This window comes from Balaenoptera ricei, chromosome 4 (assembly GCF_028023285.1).
Source record: "Balaenoptera ricei isolate mBalRic1 chromosome 4, mBalRic1.hap2, whole genome shotgun sequence".
Classification (NCBI taxonomy): Eukaryota; Metazoa; Chordata; class Mammalia; order Artiodactyla; family Balaenopteridae; genus Balaenoptera; species Balaenoptera ricei.
The window spans coordinates 23,120,320-23,147,142 of NC_082642.1; the positions used below are offsets into that span (position 1 = coordinate 23,120,320).

Sequence of the window (26,823 nt, forward strand, 5' to 3'; positions counted from 1 at the left end):
GCCTTTGGGGCCTCGCAAAGGGCTGCATCCATCTGTGAGCCCCACGTATAGAGGGTTCCCATTTGGGGCAGGGGGACGAGGGCTCAGAGCCCCGCGATCTGAGGCAGGTTTCAGGCCCTGGAGTTAGAGGGGCCTGGACAGAGCCGGCTGGGACTGAGCATCTGTTACCTGCTAAGCGCCCCACATCCATCCATCCACAGGTGATTCTCCAACTGCCCTGGGAGGCTGGCATCGTGAACCCCGTTTTACCCCATTTTCTAAAGGAGAAAACTGATTTTCTGCGTGTTGAAGCAGCTTTCTCTGGCCTCAGAGCTGCTCACTGGAGACACCAGGACTGCAATACAGTCAGCTGCATTCCACAGACTTTCCAAAAAGAAGGCGGAGGAGGAGGAGATGGGGAGAGGGAGAAACGGCAGCAACAGCAGCAGAACCTGGCACTTTCAGCATCAGCACCGCCTTGCCCAAGCCGCTGTGTGGATTATCTCAGAAGCCTCTTAACTGGTGTCTCTGCTTCCTCTCTGATCCCTCGCCGTCTGTCCTCAACACAGCAGCAGGGATCCCACTAGAATGTGGTCAGACTACGCCCCACCCGCCTCTGCTCAGAGCCCTGCAGAGGTCCCACTTCTGAGAGCCAAGCCCAGGTCCTGGCACTGGCCGTGAGCCCAACCCAGCTGGCCCTGTTCTGCTCTGATTTCCCCTCCTGCACCCTCCTCCCTGCCCACCTGGACACAGGGCCGCCTTGCTGTCCCTACAATGCACCAGGCACCCTCCTGGCCCAGGGCCTTTGAGCTTCTTCTCTCTGCCTGGGGCCTTCGTTTCCAGGCATCCTCACGGTCTAACTACTTTCCCTCCAGTCTGTGCTTCGGACGCTTTCCCTGAGCACCCCATTCAATACTGCAACCTGGCCTTCCCCAGCCCAGCATTCCTGGTCACCCCCACCCTGCTGCCTTTCTTTCTTCCACAGCATTTACCACTTTCCAACGTATAACACATTTCCTTATTTATTATGCTTATTGTTTGTCTCCCTCTGTAAAACTCTAACTCCATAAGGCCAGTGGTCAGTGTCTCCTTTGTAAACGGACGAACGCCAAGCAGCTAGAACAGCACCTTGAACGGTGCCTGGCATAGAGCAGGCCCCTAATGAACACTTGCTGAATAACTGAATTTGCTGAGGTCACTACCCTAGAAAGACATGGGTTTGTGAATCGCCCTGATCTGGGTTCAGTGCCCCCCCTCCAGCAATGACTAGCTGTTCAGTTTTACCTCCTTCAGCCTCCATTTTCTCATCTGTGAAGTATGATTTATACTTTGATATAATGCACATGAGGGGCCTCGCAGAGCGCCTGGCCCACGGCGGCCACATGAGAGCCAACTGCAGGGAGAAGTAACTTTATTTAGCAAATACATGTTAAGAGATGAAGCTCTGGCGCATTAAATAGGACGAGCAGACTGGGTGCCTGCGAGCTTGACTCAGGTGTGAAGCTCTTCTCAGAGAAAATACTTTCTTCCTTCCTTGGAGGGAAATGCTCTGGTCCCTGGAGCAGTGAGTTTGAAGGAACAGTGCCGAGAAGTTGAGGGGCCCAGACTCAGACCAGAAAGTTCACTTCCTGGCAGGGGGCTCAGGGCCACTGACTTCACCTCTCAGGACCTCTGTTTTCTCATCTGTGAAATGAGACGACGTTGCCTTCTCTGTTGACTCCAGGGGGGCTATAGGGATTGAAGGAGAAAGCACATGTGAAATACATTGTGGGCAATGTAGGATTGCCCTGACGGGTGGGGTGCCCAGCTGCCATCCGGGTTAAGAAGCCTGCTGCTTCGGCAGGTGTTATGGGCTGGAGTGCATCCTCCCAAATTCACATGTTGAAGCCCTGCCCACACAATGTGAGCACACTTGAAGGTAAGGTCTGTAAAGAGATAATTAAATTAAAAAGAGATCCTTAAAGTCGTTCTAATCCTATATGGCTGGTGCCTTATAAGAGGAGGAATTTTGGACATGGACACACACGGAGGGAAGGCGATGTGAAGACGCAGGGAGAAGACGGCCATCTACCAGTCAGGGAGAGAAGCCTCAGAGGGAACAACCCTGCCGACACCTTGACCTTGGATTTCCAGCCTCCAGAACTGTGAGACAATAAGGTTCTGTCGCATAAGACCTCTAGCCTGCGGGACTGCAGAACTGTAGTTACAGCAGCTCTAGGAAGCTAAGAGAGTAGGTCTGGATGAGATCACGGAATGTTAGAAGCCCAGGAACTAAGCGCTCGCCTCCTCTCCTGCTCAGAAACCCCTCCCCAGACACACACACTGACCCCAAACACCAGTCCCCCAGGGCCCTGCGTTCACGCCCTGCCTCCCTCGGTCCCGGAGCTGTCCGTCTGTGTCTCTCAGTGAAATACCCAGTAATCCAAGAGGAGTCCACTTGGCACCGTGGGGGCGGTCTCTGCACAAAGACCCTCAGGAACACACCTTGCTGAGGTTCCACGAGGAGCGGGTGTCTGGGAGGGTCCTGGTCACATCGACTGGGATGGAAAGTGCAGCCTCTGCTCACTTTTTTCCGCGGAGAGCAGTTTGTTCTCTCTGGAAAGGGTTGGCACACACCCAGGGCCCCGGGCCCACCTGCCTCGTCCCTCACGTGCTCCGAGGCCCTGTCTGGGGTGCGGGGCTCTCAGGGTTGGGAGATGTGCTCGTGTGGAGGAATTGCCTCTGGGCAGTGGTGGTGCAGATCCCTCCCGGGAGAGTGTGGGGCTCTGGGGGGCTGCCCGAGGATGGTCCTCACTCGGCTCAGGGATCACTTCCGCTGGGGCTGCTCATCTACAGACCCTCCTCTCCTGAACCAGATTTGTTTAGTCGTGGCCTATGGTGGGTCCACTTGCCCCCCCAGAACCGCCCACCCTGTCCCCCTTTCAGGTCACGCACCCCTTTAAACTGCTTCTGTCAGGAATGCAGGCTAAAGGTCAGGGCACTGAGACCCACATATCAACGTTATGAATGGGGACCCTCTTGGAAGAGTTTCCAAGTCAGGTGCTGGGCTAGGAGTCCTGTGAAACCGTGGTAGAATGTATCTTATTTCTTCTGCAGAGTTAAGGGGAAAAAACCAAGGTTTTTCTTGGCAAAACAAGGCCACCCACACACACTCCTTTTAAAAATCCAGGCATAACTGTGAGCCTTAGTCTACTGTCGTGTAATTGTCACACTGCAACACATGATCTGAGGCCATCTCCTCATCTGACTGGCTCCTGACCTAGGAAAACAGGAGACTGCAGGCCAGGCCAACATTCCCCAGGCCGCCCACACCCAGGCGCCCAGGCCCGTGGGGAGAGAAGTGCGAATTCCAGCCCCACGGCCTTGCGCCCGACTGCCACCTGGGCTGAAGGAGACTCCAAAGGTCAGTCCCCCTTGGTCAGCACGGGGCACAGCCCCCAAGGAGCTGGCTGTCCTGTAAAAGCCTTGCCTCCAAGGTAGCTGCTGGCACGCGGGGTTTCAGATCCACAGGCAATTCTGTTTGACATTGGACGGGGTCCAGAATTCAGACTGTAGCTTTGGGTGTGAATATTCCGTCCCACTCAATTATTTCCAGTGAAGGGTATGGGACTTTTGCTTCTTCCTTCAAGCTCCTCCGTAAATATGGATGTTTTCTAACAGAAGCTGGACCACATGCTGATGTCGAGGTCTGTGGCCTCTAATCTAATTGCACAAAGGACCGAATTGAAATGGGCTTTTCCTGGCAGTTCCAAGGTTGGATCAGCAGCCTGTGTTTGCGGGTGTTATGGGGCTGCGGGACCAGAGGCCCCACCTCTGTTCCCTGTCAGCGGGGGGAGCTCCTGGGAAAGCAGAGGACCCAGGAGCTGGCCGGGGGCCCCTCACGTGTAGGTGTGCCCAGAGACCCCTCCGTGCGGGCGGCCCTCTGCAGCCTGGGCTGGAAGGTCCTGGGGGAAGGAAGCCGCCTCTCCCAGGGGGCCTGCCTGCATTTGCAGCGGATACTACGACGACGCCTAAGCTCGTTGAACCCACTGCCAGGGAATTTCCTCCTCGTTGTGGCCTCCATATTAACATGAAGGCAAATAACCCATCAGGAATATTTAAAAAGACATTTAGGGAGTTTCCTGGTTACCACCACACATTAGCTGTCCGTACCTTCCGCTTTGGCTGCCTGATGCAGTTGGAATGCAGAAGGATGTCCCAGGAATCATAAAATCCTGACTAATTTTTGTAGATATTCAATTATGCTTACTAGATGAATCTTACGAAGTCAGGAACACAAGAAATATGTTCAGGAAAGATTTCCAGTCACAGTATTTGAAACCACACCGGACAATCTGTGGTCAGTGGAGCCTCTGCCCCATCCCCAGGGGCTCCGAGAGTGACCAGCTGTCCTGACCACAGCTGAGGGCCCTGCCCCAAGGCAGCTGCTCGCTGTGGGAAAGGAAGGAGCTGGAGTGTGGACCCAGTCTGGCCAGTGCTTTGCTGGCTTTGCTTTCAGGTTGTTTCCCACTGGCTGGAATCCGACTGACACTGAGGGTCCCCTCTCAGGGAGTTTTTAAATCGGGACGCACAGAGCGAGAAGCAGAGAGACAGACAGACAGACACGCAGCGGTGTGGGGAAGTCATCATGAGAGAAAGGCAGATCCACCAGGGCAAGAGTCACAGACGCCAGCTTCTGGGAGCGGCAGGACGAGGGGGGGGTCTCCTGGGCACATGGATGGGTCCCTGACCGCGTGGGCCTGCATGCCAGCCCTGCACTTACTAGCTGTAGGACTGCAGGCAAGTCACAGACCTTCTCAGCCTCACCACCCTCCTCAAATGGCCAGTGCTGGGAACTATTCCATAAGACTGCTGTGAGCATCACGTGATAACGCACGTCGGGTGTCTGGGGCTGTGCCGGCACCCAGGCGGGGCAAACGCTCAACAAATGCTCACTGTTCCTAGTGTTAAACCCAAACCCAAGTCCTGACTTCAGGACACTGCCGAGGTCCTGCCTGTGTATCTCTCTCTGTCCTTCCCGTCTTCCTTTCCGAAAAACAGCCATCACTCCAACCAACTGGAGTGCCTGTGTTTCTGGCAGCTTGGAAGAGTCTCTCTAACGTGGAAATAGAAAGAACCATATCGACTTGCCCGAGAGCCCAGGGGGCCAGGATGCCAGTTCCTCCAGCGCTTCATGTTAAATGTGTGGGAAAAGCAGCTGGTAGGTGGTGGCTTGGTCTTTGAAGGGCTGGGTCTCAAGTGCCCTTTGGGTCAGTGCAAACAGAACGAAATGCATTTATGGGGCCCTGTCCTGTCGGTCGAGCTCAGGAAGGAGGTGGAGACCATTCCAGGACAGCAGTGGAGGGAGAGAGCTGGTGTCCCTGCTTCATCCAGCAGAGGAACGGCAGCCCCAGGGGCTTGATGGCCATCGGCAGAGAGTCCGTGCCCCTGTCTGTGTGTGTGTGTGTGTGCACTGGGTGTGAGCACACATAGGGAGGGTGGCTGTGCCAGAGTGCAGGGTGTCCTGTGTCCGTGCACGTGAGCGTGCTCATGCCAGGATGGGTGCGCGCAGGCTTGTGTCTGGGGAGAGCTGCAGGGGTAGCTGAGGTTGGGTCGTGTGCACAGGTGTGAGTGCGGCCCCATGCACAGACGGCTGTGCGTGCCCAGGCGTGTGTGTGACTCTGTGTAGCCGGCGTGTGGGGAGATGACCCTTTGTCTTCAGCGGCTCAGCTGGCCCCAGCGCAGGATGGGGGGGTGGGGTGCAGCCAGCAGGTCACCTGGCTGACAGGGCTGTGATGAGAACCTCTATGGGGCCTGCTGTGTCCCAGGAACCAGAGCCGTTCAGGAACTGCTGATGGAAGACAGGAATGAGCAAGTCCCAAAGGTTTCTCTGGGTTTTCATTTCAAGCGACACAGAGTGACCTTTGCCTGTGCCACTTGGGCTGCTGCTGCTTTGCCCTTCCCCCAGGGAGGGGAGGCTGGTTTCACTTTTCTTTCTGTTGTTTTCACTTTCAGGTTCCCTTGATGAAACACCGAGAAAGGTGGGGCAGCTCTGGAGGTGGGTGCCCGGCTCAGGTGCCAAAGCGGGCCATCCTGCGTGGAGGCCGCGGGCTAAGAACCTGCTGGGTCCATGCCAATGGCTGTGCTGGGCCAACACGGCCCACCCGATGAGAGAGGCTGTGACTTCCCAGAGCACACGGAACGGGCCTCCTCGTGCTGCTGAGAAAACAGCTCCCAAGAGGAGGCATGGTTTGTCCAAAGTAACACAGAGATGGTGCCGGAGCTGGGACCGGACCCAGCTGTCAGGCCTGGCATTGGTGGGAGACACCTGGCCAATGGGCCAACAGCAGGTAAAGGCAGGAGCTAAGCCCTTGACCCGTGTGCTAACAGCCTAGATCAGACGGCGTGCCTCCCTACACTTCTCTCCCCCCAGGCCACGCGGGGTGCCTCCCTCTGTGTGGCCGCTTTGTCATGGACCTCACTGTCCCCTCCTGCCCGGTCAGGTGCCAGGCAGGCCCTGACCACTCCCACTCGGGCCACACTCACCCGACAGGCCCTGGGGTCCCCCCAAGACTTCTCCCAGGGTAATAAACTTGGGCTTCTCAGCTCTAGTCTCCAACCCTTCAGACAGGTCTCCCCCACTCCCAGGAGGGCCCCTTCTGTGTGGCAGGGCAGGCCATGAGCAGACCCGGATTTCTCTCTGGGTTACCAACCCTCAGCTTCCCATGCCCCCTCCCACTTGGGCTATGCCCGACTTGCCCTTGCGCATTGCCCTCCCAGGGCCTGGGGCTCTGGTGGCCAGTCATCTGGGCTCTGCATTCTCCAGAGTGCCCCCAACAGTGACAACACCACAAACACACATAGACCCCAGGCCTCCGTGTGCCCCCACAGATACTGTGCATCCTTAGGCAACACCGCTTCCCCCAAAACACCGCTTGCCTTCAGGTCGGCTGCGCCTCTCCTGGCCCCTGTGAAATGGTTCAGCTCTGCCCGAGGCTTGCTCTCCTGGATCCCTCTCCCATCACTTCCGAGGTCTCCGTCTGTGCTGCAAGTCTGTTAACAAGCTGTGTCCTGGTGGATCCTTGACATTTCTCAGGCTGGAGTAGGTATGTTCTGCATTTCAAATAAGATAATGGTAGTCTTTTCCCAATTCACAGAAAAAGTTCATAGAGAGAACTCTCTTTTAAGTCCTTCTCCCATTAAAATTTTGACATCTGTGACCTCAGAAAAAGAAACAGTAACACGTTTGATATAAAGCATCTAGATTCAGTTTCACCCACAATCTTCACGTCCATTCTCTAGGAGGTCACTCAAGAGTGGCTTTGCTGTCACCTGACCAGGGCACACCCCTGACCTGAGTGTCTGGGGAGGCCTGGCCAGGTGGATGCTTGTCATCAGCACCCTGACTTGGTCCGGAAAGGTCCTCATGCACCTAGTGTAGCTAGTTGCTAGATTTAGCGAGTAAAAATAAAGGGCACCAAGTTCAATGTGAATTTCCAGTAAACAACAAATAGTATTTTAGTATAAGCATGTCCCATGCAGTATTTGGGACATACATATGCTAAAAAAAATTGCTGTTTGTTGGAAATTCAAATTGAACTGGGCATCTGGCATTTTATCTGGGGACCCTAACTTGGCACCTACATCCACTGGTGCATGCCATCCAGTTTCAGAGGCTCTGCAAGCAGCTTGTAACTGGCAGTAAAGAACTGAGGTTTGTCAATGATCTACATGTGTGGGCAGGCCCAGGCCTCTCCTGGCATAATGCCCCTCTCTTGGGTTCTAGTGCATACAGGGGTAAAGTGCATACAGCCTCTAGCCAATCTTACTGATACCCAGACCCTCATCCCCCAAGAGGTCACTCCAGCGCATCAGTTTTTGCAGTGGTTACCAGCTGCGTAGTGCTCTGAGTTTATGCTTTCACCATGTCTCTTGCTTTTCTTCCTCTTCTTGGTGCATTGCTATAGACTGAATGCTTGTGTCCCCCAAATTCATATGTTGAAACCTAAACCCCAAGGTGATGGTATTTGGAGGTAGGGCCTTTAGGAGGCGATGAGGTCATGAGGGTGGAGCCCTCAAGAATGGGATTAGTGCCCTTATAAAAAGGATCCCAGAGAGCTCCCTTGCCCCTTCCACCTGTGAGGACACAGCGAGAAGATGCTGTCCATGAACCAGGAATCTGCTGATGCCTTGATCTTGGACTTCCAGACTCCAGAAGTATGAGAAGTAAATTTCTGTTGCTTATAAGCCACCTAGGCTATGCTGTTTTGTTATAGCAGCTCGAACACATTTTTAGAAAGGAAGAAGGCAGTATAACAAGAGCCCTCAGCTCAACATTGCACTCAGGCGCGAAAGACACCGTGAGCATCCCCGTGACTGATTCCCACGTGAGCTCAGAGCTGGATGTTATCCAGGTTAGTTATACCACTGTATGCATCTGTAAGTTAAATAGTAAATAAGGTTTCTCTATTCTTCATCTTCAATAATACATCTTCTTAATAATACTTGTGGATTGGAGATATGCAAATGGAATCAACATTTACGGAAAAATATCCAATATTTTAAAACTTAGCTAAGCTTATTAATTTTTCCTGTAAGGTATCACACTTTAGGCTGATGTGTTTACTCATATGCTTGTGAAACACTTTGGGATGATTGCTCTAAAAGACGACATTTGCAACACACTCTGCCCCGCATCACAGCACAGGGTTCTGGGGAGGTGCCCATGCCCCGGTCAGCCCTGGGAGGGGTCAAGGACTGGGTTCCTGCCCGCTCCCCAGCTTCGAGGGGGTGGTAGCCACATTTCCCTCGACATCAGTCTGGGCTGAAATCGCTGGCAGGTTGACTCCTATTTCTTCTCGTCATGGTTTCCCTGAAGATGCCAGGTCACGAACTGCATCAGATGTTGACAGAAGGAGTGGGAGAGAGAGGAGCTGCATTGCCTTTTGTTTGTGGAGGCAAAGGGCCAGGATGGGAGGGCGGCAGACCCCGGCCTCGGCTGACTGATGAACGGACTTCCTGCTCCCTCTTCTCCAGGGGCTCTGCTCCAACAAGTCAGGCATCCAAGCCCAGAGAGGGAAATCTGGGTCTCTGACTTTGGGCCACATGGCCCAGCTGGGCAGTGATGCCCAACCCCATCCAGCATGAGCCCTGCCTACCTGGCTGGCCTCGGGGGACAACAGTCAACTGCTGGAGCAGTACACGGGGAGTCTTCTGAGGATGGGGGCCTGGGGCAACACTGCCCGAAGAAAGGACCACTTTCAGTGGGGGGTACTTGACATGAGTTTAGCTACACAACTTTAGCATTTTTGTAAATGGTTATGAATTTTTTTCTAATTCGTTCAAAACTAGAAAAATATGACACCAAATTCACCAATAACCATTTATGATACCATGACACACTGTAGAGTGATTTCTTTAACCTCTGCCACATGGTCACATTGTATGGCCGTTTTGATTAGGATGGCTTTGTCTGCCCAGTAAGACTCTGACTTCCTTACAGGGGAGGGCTATGCCTGCATTGGTGAGGTTCTGTCATTGAGAGCCCGATCAACAAGAGAAACTGGGCATGAAAAGAAGCAGAGCTGGGTGCAATCTTCCCAACTCTTGTCTCCAAAAAGCAAGTTTATTTTAAAAGTTGGCGACAAAATCAATTCTTTAAAAACATCTTTCATTTGCCTTTCATTGACCCCTGGCTCACATCCCTGGCTCTTCTTTGTTCTTTAGTCCTCTTTTGAGGCCCCAGATCTCCTGAGGCCTGGGAACAAGGGGCATCATGTCACGAGGAATCTACAAGGGGAGGGATGCCAGCACAGTCACCAGGGGATACCTGCCCTCGCAGATTCCTGGAGCTTTAAATCTCCAGAGAAGGGGAGGCAGCCCTTACACCCCACTGGGGGGCCATCAGAAGGTGGCCAGGGGCTCTCTCTGGGGTGGGGCCCATGGAGGGAGGGCTGGGTTGGCTGAGTGCAGAGGGAGCCCGTGACTAGGGATTTTCATGTGTGCATTGGTTGCACATGACTGCTCCATGTTTCCAGGCAGGATGAAAGAGGATTTGTTTTATGCCTCATCTGAGAACTTTAAAAAGGGAAGGATTAAAAGAAACAGGAAATGCAAGAGATTTCTGTGCATTAATTTTGTATCCTGCTACTCTTACCAAATTCATTGATTAGCTCTAGTAGTTTTCTGGTAGCATCTTTAGGATTCTCTATGTATAGTGTCATGTCATCTGCAAACAGTGACAGCTTTACTTCTTCTTTTCTGATTTGGATTCCTTTTATTTCTTTTTCTTCTCTGATTGCTGTGGCTAAAACTCCCAAAACTATGTTGAATAATAGTGGTGAGAGTGGACAACCTTGTCTTGTTCCTGATCTTAGAGGAAATGTTTTCAGTTTTTCACCATTGAGAATGATGTTGGCTGTGGGTTTGTTATATATGGCCTTTATTATGTTGAGGTAAGTTCCCTCTATGCCTTCTTCCTGGAGGGTTTTTATCATAAATCGGTGTTGAATTTTTTGAAAGCTTTTTCTGCATCTATTGAGATGATCAAAATTAATGCACAGAAATCTCTTGCATTCCTATACACTAGTGATGAAAAATCTGAAAGAGAAATTAAGGAAACACTCCCATTTACCACTGCAACAAAAAGAATAAAATACCTAGGAATAAACCTACCTAAGGAGACAAAAGACCTGTATGTAGAAAACTATAAGACACTGATGAAAGAAATTAAAGATGATACAAACAGATGGACAGATATACCATGTTCTTGGATTGGAAGAATCAACATTGTGAAAATGACTATACAACCCAAAGCAATCTACAGATTCAATGTAATCCCTATCAAACTACAATGGCATTTTTCACAGAACTAGAACAAAAATTTCACAATTTGTATGGAAACACAAAAGACCCCCAATAACCAAAGCAATCTTGAGAAAGAAAAACGGAGCTGGAGGAATCAGGCTCCTGGACTTCAGACTATACTACAAAGCTACAGTAATCAAGACAGTATGGTACTGGCACAAAAACAGAAATATAGATCAATGGAACAGGATAGAAAGCCCAGAGATAAACCCATGCACATATGGTCACTTTAATTTTGATAAAGAAGGGAAGAATATACAATGGAGAAAAGACAGCCTCTTCAATAAGTGGTGCTGGGAAAACTGGACAGCTACATGTAAAAGAATGAAATTAGAACACTCCCTAACACCATACACAAAAATAAACTCAAAATGGATTAAAAAGCTAAATCTAAGGCCAAACACTATAAAACTCTTAGAGGAAAACATAGACAGAACACTCTATGACTCAAAACACAGCAAGATCCTTTTTGACTCACCTCCTAGAGAAACGGGAAATAAAAACAAAAATAAACAAGTGGGAACTAATGAAATTTAAAAGCTTTTGCACAGCAAAGGAAAACATAAACAAGACGAAAAGACCACCCTCAGAATGGGAGGAAATATTTGCAGACAAAGCAACTGACAAAAGATTAATCTCCAAAAGTTAGAAGCAGCTCATGCAGCTCAATATCAAAAAAAGAAATAACCCAATCCAAAAATGGGCAGAAGACCTAAATAGACATTTCTCCACAGAAGATATACGGATTGCCAACAAGCACATGAAAAGATGCTCAACCTCAATAATCATTAGAGAAATGCAAATCAAAACTACAATGAGGTATTACCTCACAGCAGTCAAAATGGCCTTCATCAAAAAATCTACAAACAATAAGTGCTGGAGAGGGTGTGGAGAAAAGGGAACCCTCTTGCACTGTTGGTGGGAATGTAAATTGATACAGCCACTATGGAGAACAGTATAGAGGTTCCTTAAAAAACTAAAAATAGAACTACCATACGACCCAGCAATCCCACTACTGGGCATATATCCTGAGAAAACCATAATTCAAAAAGAGTCATGTAACACAATGTTCATTGCAGCTCTATTTACAATAGCCAGGATATGGAAGCAACCTAAGTGTCCATCGACAGATGAATGGATGAAGATGTGGCACATATATACAATGGAATATTACTCAGCCATAAAAAGAAACGAAACTGAGTTATTTGTAGTGAGGTGGATGGACCTAGAGTCTGTCATACAGAGTGAAGTAAGTCAGAAAGAGAAAAACAAATACCGTATGCTAACACATATATATGGAATCTAAAAAAAGTAAAGGTTCTGAAGAACCTAGGGGCAGGAACCTGAATAAAGATGCAGACGTAGAGAATGGACTTGAGGACACAGGGAGGGGGAAGGGTAAGCTGGGAAGAAGTGAGAGAGTGGCATGGACATATATACACCACCAAATGTAAAATGGATAGCTAGTGGGAAGCAACCGCATGGCTAGTGGGAAATTAGCTCCGTGCTTTGTGAGCACCTAGAGGGGTGGGATAGGGAGAGTGGGAGGGAGATGCAAGAGGGAGGAGATATGGGGATATATGTATATGTATAACTGATTCACTTTGTTATAAAGCAGAAACTAACACACCATTGTAAAGTAATTACACTCCAATAAAGATGTTAAAAAAAAAAAAAAGAAACAGGAAAAACTCAGTTTAGTAGAGAGTAGCCGGGATCACGTCAGACCTCTTGGAATGGACAGATTATACTGGAGTGAACGCATTCATTCACTCAGCAAATATTTATCGAGCATCTCTTGAGTGCCAGGCAAGGATCCAGGCACTGCTCCACGGGCTGTATTAAAGTGTGGCTGTTCTGAATGATTGAGTCAGATCTGGGTCGTGGTAAGGAAGTGAGTACCATGTTATTACAGTGTTTACCAAAGAAAGCGTCACTCTTAGGCTTCACGCAAAGAAACTCAACCCCTGCCTCAGCGGCTTCGTGCATTCATGAGCACGAGCATGCCAACCCTCCTTGCTGTGCAGATACCATCAGCCCGCCAGTCCACGCCGGCTGTGGGAAACAGGGCAGACCCTTGGCAGGGGCTCACAGTGAAGGCTGCTGGGGCAGAGAGGAAGGAGCTGGGCAGCTCTGAGGCTCAGCCCCTGGGGAGCGAGCTCCTACAGCAGGAATAAGTTCACTCTGTTTCCTCTTCAGGGGGGGCATCTGCCCTGCGTGGAGGGTCCTCTGACCCTCAGCCCAGAAGCGGGTGCTGGGGAGGGAGCTCATGGCCTTAGAGGAAACTGAGTAATAGTTCTGAATGCAATTATTAGATGCCTTTTTTCAGGTCTTTGAGGAAGCATAGCTTTGTGTGCCTTTAAACCACAAAGAATGTGGCATAGAGAAAATGCAGCGGTAAGAAAGGAAGGTGTGAGTCTAACCCGGGAGCAGGCAGAGCACCCTCGGATGGCCATCCCTGCCCCTTACCTCCACCTTTAGCACCATTAATGACCATTAATACCTATTTCCTGCTCTCCAGCCACAGCAACGATGACCAAGAATAAGTTGGAAAATGAGCCAAGAGAAGAGTCAGTCCAGCCCAAGGTCAAGGGCCTCACTGTTGTAAGCCGAGCCCAAGTGGAGCCAGAACCTTCTCCCAGTCTGGGTGGCAGGGCCCCACTTTGCAATGAGCCTGCTTTATTCACCGAGGGGCTCAGGACAAGGCACTTTCCTCCAAAGTGGTGCTGCTCCAAGCGTGGTCTGTGGACCAGCCACAGCAGCAGCACCCAGGAACTTGTAAGAAATGCAAATTCTTGGCCTCTCAGAAGCTCCCATGGGTGTTTGAGGGCTACGTACCATGAGGGTGCTGGGAGGGAACCTGAGGAGCAGCCGGAGTCGGGGCAGGGGAAGCAGGAGGGGGCGGTGTACAGACTAAGCCGGGAGAAAGCTTCCATGAGCACGTGTTCGCGGCTGCGGAGAGCCTGCCAGGAGAAGAACCCAGGCGTCCAGGGAATAAGTTAACAAGGTCCCTGGTGATCCTGTCATGAGCAGTCCACTGTGATGGTGAAATCCCCAGGCCAGTATGCAGTGGGTTGAGCCATCAGTGGTAGGTGAGAAAAACAGAGACAATCTCAGGAAGCTGGACCGTGAAAGAGGACAAAAAAACAGGACAGTGGCAAGTGGAAGCCAAGGGGTGAGTGGTTCCTCTGTTATTAATGTGGGGAAACATGGAAACAGAAGCAAGTCTGCTGAAAGAAGACGTTCAGAAACGAGAGAGAGTTGAAGCTGCAGTGGGGAGGGAGGAAATCTGAAGGAGCAAATTACTGCCCAGGAAAGCAGAAGGGGATGGACCCAGGGCACAGCCTGAGGGTTGGCCACTCTTGGTCAAGAAGAGGGACAGCCCTTGCCGGAAATTCTCTGGCTTCTGGACTGGAAGGAAGTGGAAGTAGGTGGGGACAGATAAATGGGAGGATTGAAGGCATTAAAGCACCGTGTGACTGAACTCTGAAATGCGAGGCCCGGTGCAGAGTGATGAGCCGGAGTAGAATGTGGGTGTTCCGGGGGTGGAGCAGCTCCCAGGGGAGTGAGGCCCCCCGCGTGTGGCTGCAGGTGACCCCTGTGCTGGGAGGAGGTCAAGGACTGAGGGTATGGGGTGGGGTGGCGGGCTAGGGGTCAGTCCATGTGGATATCCATGCTGCCCAGGGGGCAGTGATGTGGAGGCTGAGAGGAAAAGCTCTGAGTCAGAGTCACGGCCTTGGAAAATGAGGAGAGGGGCCTGGGGAAGGTTGGGAGACAGAAATGAGGAGGGGCTGAGGGGGCCTGGGCTGGAAGTCCAAGCCTCGCAAGAGGCAGGGCTCACAGAGCAGAGGCTTGGAAGTGGCCTCTGGGGCCCAGGGGAAAGCCTCCAGCCAGCCCCGCAGCCACTGCCTGGGCCTGGGTGTTGGAGGGTGAGCAGCTCTGCCCAGGAGGGCACAGGGAGGTGGCAGCCAGTTCCTCGAGATGCAGGTGGAGGGAGCAGAGAGGCAGAGGCTGAGGAGGTGGGGGATGGGGACCACAGACCCAGGGTTCAAGGTGGGCTGGGCTGAAAGGGGCAGGACGGTGGGAGCAGTTGGGTCTGGTAGGAAGCATGGAGGGTCTAGGGGTGGAGGAGGCAGAGGATCTGCCTCCAAAGACCTTGAGTTCAGGGCCATGTCCCGGGCCAGGGGAGGAGCCTAGCTGCTGGACTGGGTGAACACAAGCTGAAACACAGGGGCCCAGAGGCGGGCAGGGCCAGCCGATGCTCTGTAGGCTCCGAGCCAAAGTCCCACTCCCTGAGTTAGGCCGGACACATCCCCATGGGGCTGTGGCTGGTCACGTTCTCGTGTTGCCTTTGATGCCCTCTTGTCTCACTCTGCCTGGGTACAGCCCATCCCAGTGCAGCTCCCACCTTCTCCACAAGCCTTTCCTGATCATCCCAATGTACAGTTTCATGTATATAAACATATAAACAAAATTATATGCCAATCAAAGATGTATCACGTATGTTTTATAGGGATGTCACTATATCAGTATATCATGTATATTATAAATGCTTAAAAATAGAAATGAAAAATTATTAGACAGAAAGCAGCTATAATAGAAGTTGTGGTATATTCAGACCGCTGCCCAAAGGATGATCCTGTAACCCCACCAGGCTGCACACGCTCTCCTTCGGGGCGGCTGGGCTGCATTATGAGCTGCTGGGGTATGCAGTTGTCTCAGATTTCCTACGAGTCTCCTTTGTGAATAAAAATTGTGTCATGGGCATAGTGGATGCTCAGCAAATATTTGTGAAAGGGACAAATAAACAAGTGACCCAGGAAGCTTTTAGAATAGAGGCCACGTCACAGCACGGCCAGTGGTGTGGACTTTGGAATCAGACGGGTTGCAGTTCAAGTTCCAGCTCTGCCCCTCACCAGCCCTGGGGCTGAGGGCAAAGTTTTAGGCTCCCTGAACTTCGGTTTACCCCCCCCCCCCCCCGTGAAAGGGGGACAATGCCCGGAGCTCTCCGCAGGCTGCTGTGGGCTGGAGTGCACCCTGAAGGGGCCCCCGCCGAGCAGCGGTGTGACACGAGCCCTCCGAGTAGCCAAGCTCTCATAGGAGGGAACAGGAAGCATGTGAATTTTGGCCGCGTTCAGTGGCTGGAACTTGAGCACCAGGGGAGAGTGGTCAAGGCAGGGCTGGACCAGGAGTAGCTTCCCCGACGCCCTTCCAGACAAGGGATCGGTTTGGTTTCAATTCTGAAGATGGTACGTATGGAAAATTGCCGTGTGACCAAGTGATTCCTTCTTTCTTTTGTTTTTTATAAAGCTTATATTTGCTTCACTGTAAAGTAAATTTATCATAGAAATGAGAGAGATGTAGAAAAAATGAGTTAAAAAACTCACATTTCCACCATGGAAAGATCATCTTTATTTACATTTCGCTGTATTTTCTTTCAGCCTTAAAAAAATTCTATGCACCAGCTGTTTGAAAGACATAATTGCAAGTATTATATATGTGTGTGTGTGTGTGTGTGTGTGTGTGTGTGTGTGTGTAATCTATAAATGTTTGTCCTATTTTTAATTTGACATCATGACATAGCGTTTTCCTCATTACTGCAGATTCTTCGTGAGCATGATTTTAGTGACCGTGTACACCCACGGAGCTGTTTCCCCACATGTTTTCGGAGCCTCTGCAGCTCGGCCATCTCCCCAGGTGCTGGGCACTCCGGCTTCCACTCTTGTGTCTTCAACCTCCAGGGCCCGACTCCAGCACGGCATTAGGGCTCCTTGACACATGAGACCCAGCAGAAGGACGAGGTCCGTGTTCAGAAGACCCAGGTACCAGGCCACGCTCACCTCTTGCCTTCGTTCTCGTTCTTTGAAAGCAGGGTAGTAACAACCAGACCTGCCTCGCAAGGCAGCTTCCAGGTTAAGTGAGATCCTAGCTCTGAGGCTGCTCTGTGAATTGCCTGGTGTTGTCCAAACCTTGGTTTATCGGATTCATTAGCACTTTTTACATGCCAGCAACAGGAAATCCAGCTCCACACGACTTAAATTGGCTCACAGAATCGCAACGTCCAGATGCTGAGGTCCAGCAGGACCCAGAGCCTGAAGGACACAGTCACAGGCCTCAGTGACCTCTGTCCCACATTTCTCCTCCTTCAATGGTCGCATCCTGGGACAGATTCTCCCAGAATGCCCCAGACCCCTCCCTGAGGGAGGCACCCCCCCTGCTGGCAGCCCCAGGAGAGAGCATGCGGTCCTGACTGCTCCAGTAGAGGGCCAGGCCCCATGCCCTCTGCCCCAGCGGGGTCCGCCCACCGAACCTCATAAGCTGAGAGTGGGGAGGGGTTACCCCAAAGGAAGATCGAGTGCTTCCACCAGAAGTGGGACAGATCTGGGGAGGGGCCAGCCGGAGATGCCCACTTCTCTGGCCATCATTCCTACTACTGTGGCCAGAGGGAGGTTCTCAGAGCAGGAGTCCCCACCACACCCCAGTGTGAGGGAGCTGTGGACTCCCCAGCCTTGGGTTCGAATCCTGCCCCGTCACTCGCCTCCACCTCCTCCCCAGCTGGCTGCGCACGGAAGCAGTCAACATTCTCTTCCCGAACTCCCAGCGATGGGGCCACACCCCCAGGCGATCCCTCCTGGTGACCCATGAACAGGGAGGAGGCCTGACTCCCAGTGACCTCATCAGGTGACTCAGCGCACGGGGAACAGGGCCCAGGGTGTGTTAGGGACCCCAGCCCAGGTGAAGGGCCCCATGGAGCTTTAGAGGCCCCAAGGGTACCGCTGAGAACGCAGAGCTGATGCGTCCTGGAAGAGCGGGGGCGGGCAGAGGGCAGAGCAGCAGAGTGGGTAACTGTCAGAGGAAGCAGTGGTGCCGTCAGGTCAGGTCCGGGAGCTGGGAAGGCCAAGCTCTGCCCAGCTGGGAAGTGAGGCCTGTGTGATAAGCATGTCCCCACGAGCTGCCCCGCCCGCATGGGGAGGAGCGGGCGCTACTGACAGCTGGGCTCCTGCTCTGTCTGCCGGAGGGCATCCCGCCGTCTGCGCACATGTTTGTACTCGGTCCCTGCCCCAAAGGCTCACAATCCACCTGATATGGGGTCAGTCCAAACAGCGCCGGAGGGTGTGTGCACAGCCAGGCGGGGCCCGCTCCCTCTCCTCGAGGGGGACAGAAGCAGGCCTCAGAACACCCTTGGGAGCTGTGGGGGGTGGGAGGGAAGGAAACAGGGAGCTGGAGGCCTTTCCGGTGAGGAGGCCACAGACCCGGACAAACACAGGAGGAGGAGATATGGGTGAAGAAGCAAGACTGACGAAAAAGCAAATTCCTTCCAGAAGCGAGGTGGGACCAGTGGGAGCGCGAGGCCAGACCTCGACCCAGAGCCCGACAGACAGGGAGCAGAGCGGGATCCAGGTGCCCCAGAGGGACGTCATCCAAGCCAAATGGGAACTTTAGGAAATGGAAAATGTGCGCAGCGCGTGCCCTTGTCGGGGCTTCCGTGGGGTGACCCTGCTGTGGACAGGTGTGAAGATTCAAGGAGAGGGCAGGGTGAGGAAAGGAGGGGCACCTCTGAGCAGGAAACACGTGTGTGTGTGTGTGCGTGTGTGTGTGTGTGTGTGTGTGCGTGTGTGTGTGCGCACGCGCGCGAGCACTGCAGCCACGACAGAGCCCAGGCCTTGGGCACCCAGGCGAGGGTGTGGAATTCCAGGGCTGGGACTGGGACGCCTGGCCTCTTCCAGTGCACACAGAGGGGACACCTCGGGGAGGAGAGAGGAGAGGGGTCCTGGGAGGAGGCCTAATCCTGCAGTTCCCCTCCTGGACCCCCAACTCCATCCCCAACATTAGGGGAGGATGGGCCTCCAGTTAAGCTTCCTGAGGGATGGGCAGGCTTGGGCCCCCCATGCCTTCAAGCACCTCTGGCCTGGGGTGACAGGTGACAGCCCCCCCCCCAGGCTCAGCTTCCACAGAGGGGGCTGGATTAAGTGTCTCCCGCGCTCCATTGAGCAGAAGCCTCTGGGGAGACGTTTCTGGAGAAAGGAGGCCTCCGAAGGAGAAAGCAGGGAACAACTGAGGAGGGATCAGGGCCTAGGAGGGAGCACTGCTGGCTTAGGAGAAAACAACAATGGTAACAATGGTGACCACCACGGAGCTGCTCACTCCCCGCGCAGCTCGGAGAGGCGAGTGCTACACAGACAGGTTGAGCAACTTGTCTTAGGTGATACAGCCAGTAAGCTGACAGAGCTGGGAGAACAAGAGGTCCCTCTTTGGACCATGGAGGCCAATGCCTTGACTATACAGGTGAGGAGTCAGCTCTCTCCGGGAAGAAGCCCACACAAGGTGCCTACAGTTCCTTCTCCAGAGCTGGGGATGGGGGACAGAGTGTCGGATCAAGGCAGCCACACCGCCTGGCATCTGTGGATCAGCCCTGAGTTGGCTCTCTGAGTTCCAGGGCTTTGTCTGGGCTACTGGAGACAAGAAAGACCCCAGGAGGTTCCCAGGGCCTGGGTGGACTTAACAGTAGCAAGTCAGGCCATTCCCCGAGGGTGCTGGCTTTCCTCTACAGGGGCCAGGAGGGGTGTCACTGGTGAGGAGACAAGACCTAAGCGGTAGAAATGCAGCAGGAGGAATGATTTTGAATATCACAGAGGAAAATATCTAGAGGTGTTTGAACTACACTGCTGGCCAGCAGTCCAAAGGCAAAGAGCTTTCTGCAAAAAGTTATCCATCAAGTCCCTGTGTGTAAAAGACAAAAGTTAGAGACACCCCCAACATTCAACAGCAGCGGAGGGCTTAAATAACTCCTGGTTGCCCACTCAGCCATTCAAAGAGATGGTGACAAGCCCCTCTCAACGTGGAAAAATGCTTATTGTAAAAAGTAAGAGCTAAATGCTATACTGTGATTTTTCTGAGTACAAACATGCTTATTGGAAAGAAACGGGAAAAATAGAAACCTGAGTAAAGTTTTAACAGTGGTGTGGGATGATGGGTGGAGTAGAGTTCAAACACAGTTAAATTATTTTTGAAAGACTATAATGTAAAGATTAACAAACAGTTCAAAAACAAGCGTCATGGCAAAGAGACAAAGCATTGGTTTTCTGGTTACTTGGTAACATCCAAACGACAGGATCCACGGGCCCCAGGCCCTCAAAGGGCCAAGGACACCGTAGATGCTCGCCGCCGACAGTGTGTGGCATGACCCCAGCAGGATCAGGAAGTCGAGGTGCAGTCCAAGCCCTGCAGGGAGGCTGGCTGGTGATCACGCAGGACAACGGGCTATGATAACACCGCTTGGGGACAACCTGAACCCGGGTGGATGGAGCACAGAGGATGGGGCCCGGCTGGACTCCTCGCTCACAGGGAGGGGTGCAGGGCCAGCCCTGTTGTGGTCTCTCTTTTTTCTGCGCCTGCTGCGTCTCCTGCCATAGCAGTGAGCGACCTGCACTGGGTGAGACCTAGAGCTGGAACAGGACACCAAGGCCTTGAGAAGCCCTTCCTGGAAGAAAGCGAACATCCCATCTGTGTGCCCCACCCCGAGCGAGCACTGGTGTACCCCAGGTAACATGCGACGCAGCTGGGGTCCCCGGAGCGGGACCCCTTCCCCTTCCTCTCTTTGCTGCATTTTCTCATGGGGAGTGGGGAGCTAAGTCAACCCCGGGAGGGGCCCAGTGGCCGAGAGAATGGCGTGCAGCAGGTGCTGCAGGAGGGAAGGTGCCAGGTAGAGGGGAGAGGAATGGAGGGCCCTCAGAGCTGGATCTAGAAGGGTCCCGGGGGCCCCGGGCTGTGCTCAGACCCCCACTCAGGGAGAGCACTCTGGGCTGGGTGTGCTGCTGGCAGCAGAGGTTCTGAGGGGGCAGGGATGGGTGAGGCCCAAGGTGGCTTCAGACCCCTGAAGGTCCATCCGGTGGGGGGCTACACTTGTCCTGCCCGAACGCTGCGAGCGGGGGCCCCTAGGAGCTGGGACTCTACACCGAGAGGCCGGGGTTTGAATCCCGGCTCTGCTGCCTCCTAGCTCTGTGGCCTTGAGCAAGTTATTTTAACCTCTCTGTGCCTCAGTTTCTCCAAATATAAAATGGCACTAATAAAAGTAATCCCTCTTATTGGGCTGTTTTGAGGATTAAATGAATCAGCATTGCACCAGCACGGGGCAAGGACTGTCAACACTGCCTGTTTGTCCAATAAAAATATAAACTAGTGGCCAGGGCGGCTCACAGGGGACCGGGCCTCCCCACCAGTGACAGTGACAAAGTGGTGGAGCACTCGGCTGCAGAGGTGCCCTCCACCTTGGTGGCGGGGTAGTCGTTGGGCCCCCCTCACCCCCCCAACTTGGCACACAAGGAGCTAGGTGGGCAGAGTTAATGAAAGATCGTAGTTGAGTCCAAATTGTCAACAGACCTCCATTAGTGGCTACAGGAGTATTGGGTGTGGCTCGGGGACTGATAAACACACCAAGGGGCCCCTGGCCAGCCTCCAGTGACGACAAGGCTGATGAGGGAGGCCTCCAGGGGGCAGAAGGGAGGGGCCCGGAATGCAGGCAGTAGGGGGTTGACAGAGACAGCGAGGGCTTGGAGGCCTCAGGAGCAATGAGGGCTTTCTCAGTCACTAGGTCTTTTTGGACTTTATTTCAGCTCAATTCCATTAAATAAACATTTTAAAGCAACGGGATATGCTCAGCCAAATGGGGGACGCAAAGAGAATGAACACAGAACCTTTGTCTCAAGGAGCTCACAGCTGACTTGGAGGAAGAGAACACCATCAATCCCACCACCCACCAGGCACCGGCAGCTCCCACACCAGCACCAGGAACTCTCGGCACCACCTCACACACTTATAACAGCCCCAGGATGGGCACAGAGAAGCTGAGAGGTTAAGCAGGCCAACTAAGGTAACGCAGCTTGTGAAGGGTAGTGGCATCTATGTCTGACTTTGGGGTCTGTGCCCTCAGCAACACATGTATTGTCTCCACTGGAACCTGTGAAAATAAAGGCAGGAACACATGGTATGTGTTAGGGAAGAGCCCCGAGCCTCAGTTTATTCATCTGTGAAATGGGCATAATGACCTCTAGTTTCCTGAGTGACAGGGGATACTGTATGTGACAGGTTCTACTGCTTTTATGGGGGCCCAGAATAGGCAGTAACAGGAGCTGCCCTTGAAGGGTAGAAACCAAGTGCTATGAGGCAGGCAGCAGGGCAGGAGGAACAGCATGAGCAAAAGCCTGGAGGCGGGACATGTAACTGTTCCAGTTTCAAGCGGAGAGGAAGCAGGAGGTTTCAGGGCTGAGATGAGAAGCTGCTCAGCTCCTTTATCTTTCTTCTTCCCTCTGCACCCCTGGGGCAAGTTCTGCTGGCCTCCGTTTGCACTTTCTCCCTTCCAGCTCCTCCTCAGCCCACATAGTCTGGCTTCTGCTCATATCACTCACCGGAAACACTCTTGCCAAGGTCCTCGGTGCCAGCCTATAGCCAGCCCGATGGCCATCCTTGGGTCTTATCTTCCCTCCTCACCGTCCTAGGCATGCTCCTGACCTCCTCCTCGAAACACTGTCTCAGGGCTATATCAACATGTAGACATGCACTCTTGGGTTTACTTCCCTCCCTGCTGGACTCTTCCCCTCTGTCTCCTTTGCTGGCTCCATCCCCTGCGCGACCTGGATGTTGCTGTGGCTGGTCCTGGACCTATTTCTCCAACACATTCTCACCAGGAGACTCATCCTTTCTTGAGGCTTACCCACTGCCTCCATGCGGATGTCCAGGCCACAATCTCTAGCTCAGCGTCCGCCCTGAGCACTGGACCCCTGTACCAATCTGCCTGCTGGACACCTTGCCTGCATGTGCTCCAGGCAGTCTGAACTCAAAATGAACCTAGAAGGACTCATTGCATTCCCCCAATTGCTGCTGCCCCTTCTGGTCCCCTCTGCCAGTAGTTGGTGTCACTGATGCAGGTTGCCCAAGTCAGACCCTGGGAGTCATCCCCACAGAGCTCCTGAGATGCCTTCTAGACTGCCCCACTGCACTCTGACCCCGCTGCCAGAGAGGCCCATGTAAAATGCCAAACAGCCCACGTCACCCCATGTTCAGAAGCCTTTAAAGGCTCTCCATTATGTTGGGGATAAGACCTACACTTCACTGCATGCCACTCTTGTCCCAACCTCTTCACTGCAAACCTTCCCACTGTCCCCAGGTCTCATGCTCCAGCCAGACTCAAATCATGGAGCAGATTTACCTTCCTTCACCTTAATCCTCCCAATCCTGACAGTCCCTAGGGCTCAGCTTGAAAGTCACCTCCTCCAGGAAACCTTCCTGCTGCCCCAGGATGAGTTAGGACCCCTCTTCTGTGTTCCCATAGCAGATGTGCACAACTGCTCTTTTCCTATGTCACACTGATGCTTTCTCTCCTCACTCCCACCCTGAGTTCATAGAGTTCGCAAGGAACTGTCCTTGTGCTTTGTTTTTCTAGTGCTGAGAAGTATTTGCTGAAATCAAAGGATCTGGGAAGAGTCTTAGAAACAGACCTTGGGGGTGTTCTTTGAGGGAAATGGGTTACCCTATGTGTAGACACTGAAAGGAAGCAGCTAGAGTATTAACTACAATTCTTAGCCGCCTTCTAATGGGTGACCACGTGACCCAGTTTGGGCCAACAAGGCTTAAGGAAATGTAGCTGAGCGTGCACAGGAGAGATTTGCTTCCCTGATGTGCTTACGGCCCCTTCCTGTTTTCTGTCTTCCACTTCCTCCCTGGAATTAGGAGAGGAGGCTGGCGGTGTAGCAGCCATCTTGTGACGATGAGCCAGCCATAAGTACGGGAGTCACACACTAAGGAATCTTGAAGGGACCTAGGTCATGACCCCTGGACTACCTACTAGTGGCTTCTTATTATGAAAGAAAAATAAATCTCATTGAGGCCCCAACTTCAGCTGGGTCTCCATTACATTTAGCTGCACTCCCCCATAGAAAAGGCAGTTGATGGCAGATAACCATCTGTGGGCATTTCTGAATAGACCTTTCCTTTAAAGAAGATGCTAGTCGTGACAGTGGGCAGAGGCAAGATTAATGGATCAGGACAAGGTGAGGGTTGGAGAGGCTGACCCTGCCTAGGATTCTGTCAGAGGACCACGGCAAGGACTCACTCAAGGTTTGAGGAAGAGGCTCCAGTCATGGCGGCCCTAATGTGACCATGACCTTGGCCTGGGCCTCTCTGGTCTCTGCTTGGTTTCACTTGTGAAATGAGGCTGCTGGAATAGATAGCTTTTCAAAGGGCATAGTGCTGCAGGTCTGGGCTTTGGAGTCAGGAAAGCAGGGTTCAGGTTCCAGCTTCATCGCTTACTAGGTGTATGACTTCCAGTCACTCTTTTTGGTTGACCTCATCATCATCTGTAAAATCCAGATTGTGACAGTGCTGATAACTGTTGGGCTAATGCTGGGGTTCTGTGGCATCGTGCCTGGGGGTGCCAGCAGAATGCCTGGCGCAACCCACCATGGCTGCTACAGCCCAGCGCCCAGCACACATTGAGTGCTCTGTGGGGAAGGCCGTTCTTGTGTTGCAAGTTCTCTAAGACGGCTTACTGGTGACCAGAGTTTCATGCCTACTCTGGATCTGGGGCTGCTGCAGGGCTCTGGAAAGCCTCTCTGATGCCCCTCGATCTGTGGGTGAGTAAAGTGGCCCAAGGCCACCCACTGTCCAATGGCTTCTCCTCTCCAGCACTGTGTGTTGTTGTGCCCAGGGTCCTAGGCCACAGGTAGAAAGGAGAAGCCCCTGGACATCGGACAGCCCAGACCAGGCCCAGAAAGGCATCAGGCCTTGGGTAGAAGTAAGAAACCTACATGGTCCGTCTGTCCTGTGGCCCCTGTCTTAGCCGAATCTTCCTGGGAGTTGAGGGGCATCTTTTTCCTGGGAATAGCTGGGAGTGGGGATGTGAGGGTGGGGGCTTGAAGAGGTTGGTTCTGCAGAGAACTACAGAAATTAGGGAGTTAGAAAAATACCCCTAGAACTGGATTCCTTACTGCAGCTGCTCTGGGCAGACCCTTCTTACCCTTCTCGTGAAAGTGTCACCTTCTTTCTCTTTTCTGCACTACCTCTCCTGGTGGAAAAGATCTTGGGGAAAAAAAAAGTAAGCGTCTGTTCTATTCCAGCCCTGAAAAGGAGATCAGTGGGTGCATCCCATTTGTCCACCACCCGCCCCCCCTCCCCTCAACACTCCAGGCCAGGCGCAGCCATGCTGACACTCGACAGCACCTCCAGTTTACCTTGGCTCCCGTCCAGAGAGTCCAGGCCCAGCCCGGGGCGGCCCCCACCTCTCCACCTTTGTTACCAGGCCCCTCTGCAGCGCAAAGAGCAGTTTAAATATAAATCAGTCCTGGACGCAAACAGAGCCTCGGCAAGTCTCAGAGCCATCACCGGAACTGAGAGCCCAGGTTTTCGGCGAGTGCAAACAAGCAGAGACCGACTCCGTAAACCTCCCTGAGCGCGTCGGGAGGGGCGCGGAGGCTCCGCTTCCCTTCACAAGCGTCGGCGCCTCTCCGACCCCCCTGGCTCCCGCTGGCCCCCCCGGCGACCCTCGCTCCTCCGCCAGTCTCCTCCGGCCCCCGCAGCCCTGCCGATCCCTTCTCGGGGCCCCTGCAGCCTGCGGGCCAGCGGCATTCACCCCGCCCCGTCAGCGCCCCCACTCCGCAGCCTCCCGCCCCCTCCCTCAGACCTCGCCCTCCCGGGGCCCGCCACCTCCCGCCCCCTCTCGCCCCCACCCTCCAGCGGGCGGGACCTTCTCCCGGGGCGATCGAGCCTCGCGGGTCCCTGCAGGGCTGCGGGCGCGGAGACAACACCGGCCGGAACGAGGTCAAGCGCAGCTGGCCACCGCGTCACACCTGTCTGAGGGGGCGGCGGCGGGGCGGGGGCTCGCAGCGCCTTTGACACCCGAGGGAAAGAGGGAGGAGGGAGCGCGCGTTTCATCATCGGCGGCGGCGGCGGCCACTTATAAAACTTCTGGGCGCGCACCCTCGCGCTCAGTCTCCTCCGGCCGCGCCGCGTGCCTCCTCCGGCCACCAACGCCGCACCCGCCACCCGCCGGCCGCCCGCCGCAGCCCAGGCGTCCCGGCCCCGCTCGCCCGGCCTCCCACCCCGGGCCCCGCGCTGCAGCCACCATGGGGCTCCTACCCGAGCCCGGCGCGCGCCAGGGCAGCGGCGCCTCTGCGGGCCGAGCCGGCCGCTGTCCCCGCTCTATCTTCAGCAACGTTAAGGTGAGCGGAGAACCCGGGACGTCCTGGCCCGAGCCGCGCCGGGCGCACCTTCGGCGGGGTCCCGGCGTCGGTGCTGCGGGCGCTCGGGAGGCGCTGGGGGGGCGGGCTCCCTCCCTCGCCGTCTATCCGTCGGTGTCGCGCTCCGGGACGCATCCCCGCGGGCCCCGCGCCGCCGGCGAGGGGGCACCTGGCCAGGGAAACGCGTGCTGGGCGTGTGTGCGTGTGTGCATGTGTTTGCGCGAGTATGTGCTCGCGCGCGTGCTCACACGCCCTCGTCAGGGTAGGAAACAGGGCGATGAAAGTACTTGCTATTGGGCCAACTCTATTCAGATAGTCCTGGCACTAGCCGAGGGAATTGTTCTGTTCTTTGAAAAAGAACATCTCCGGGGCACCTTTTTGGGCTCCTGTGGGCAGTTACTTCGTTAAGGAAGTGGGCTTGGAGTTGCCCGTGTCTTGCGCCTGGTAGGGGACAGGCTGGGGTCCCTCTGAGATGAAGATCAGAGCCCATCTCATCCTGGGTGGCTGGCAGAAGGGCTGTTCTCTGCTAGGCTTTCGTCTTCCCCAAGGGCGGCAGCGCGTGAGCTCTGCTACCTGAACGGGCTGCTGCCTGCAATGCTGAGAATTCCCCCGAGGCTGGCAACCAACACTGCAGCTCTTGGACCAGCTTTCCTGGTCCGGAACTGGCCCCAGGAAAGCAGAGGCTTTTGCAGTCTATTCCGTAAAGTCTAGGCAGGTGCCTGGCAAGTTATGGGGAGTAGGTGAAGGGGTGTAGGCAGTAGTGTGGTGA

General features: G+C 53.7%; 1 protein-coding gene and 1 long non-coding RNA gene across 2 annotated transcripts in view; one reads left to right on the plus strand and one right to left on the minus strand.

The window, feature by feature from the left end:
- Positions 1-1,373: 1,373 nt before the first annotated feature.
- On the minus strand, positions 1,374-26,263 carry LOC132364562 (uncharacterized). The gene is made up of 2 exons (XR_009502836.1): positions 25,954-26,263; positions 1,374-1,707 (listed from the first exon to the last, which is right to left on the minus strand). It is a non-coding gene; the product is annotated as an uncharacterized LOC132364562 (long non-coding RNA).
- SLCO2A1 (solute carrier organic anion transporter family member 2A1) overlaps positions 25,546-26,823 on the plus strand; it is a 78,178-nt gene continuing 76,900 nt past the window's right edge. The window contains exon 1 of the mRNA XM_059920299.1: positions 25,546-26,036. Coding sequence (XP_059776282.1) covers positions 25,941-26,036 — 96 coding nt within the window. The 5' untranslated portion in view covers positions 25,546-25,940. The remainder of the gene's footprint in view (positions 26,037-26,823) is intronic.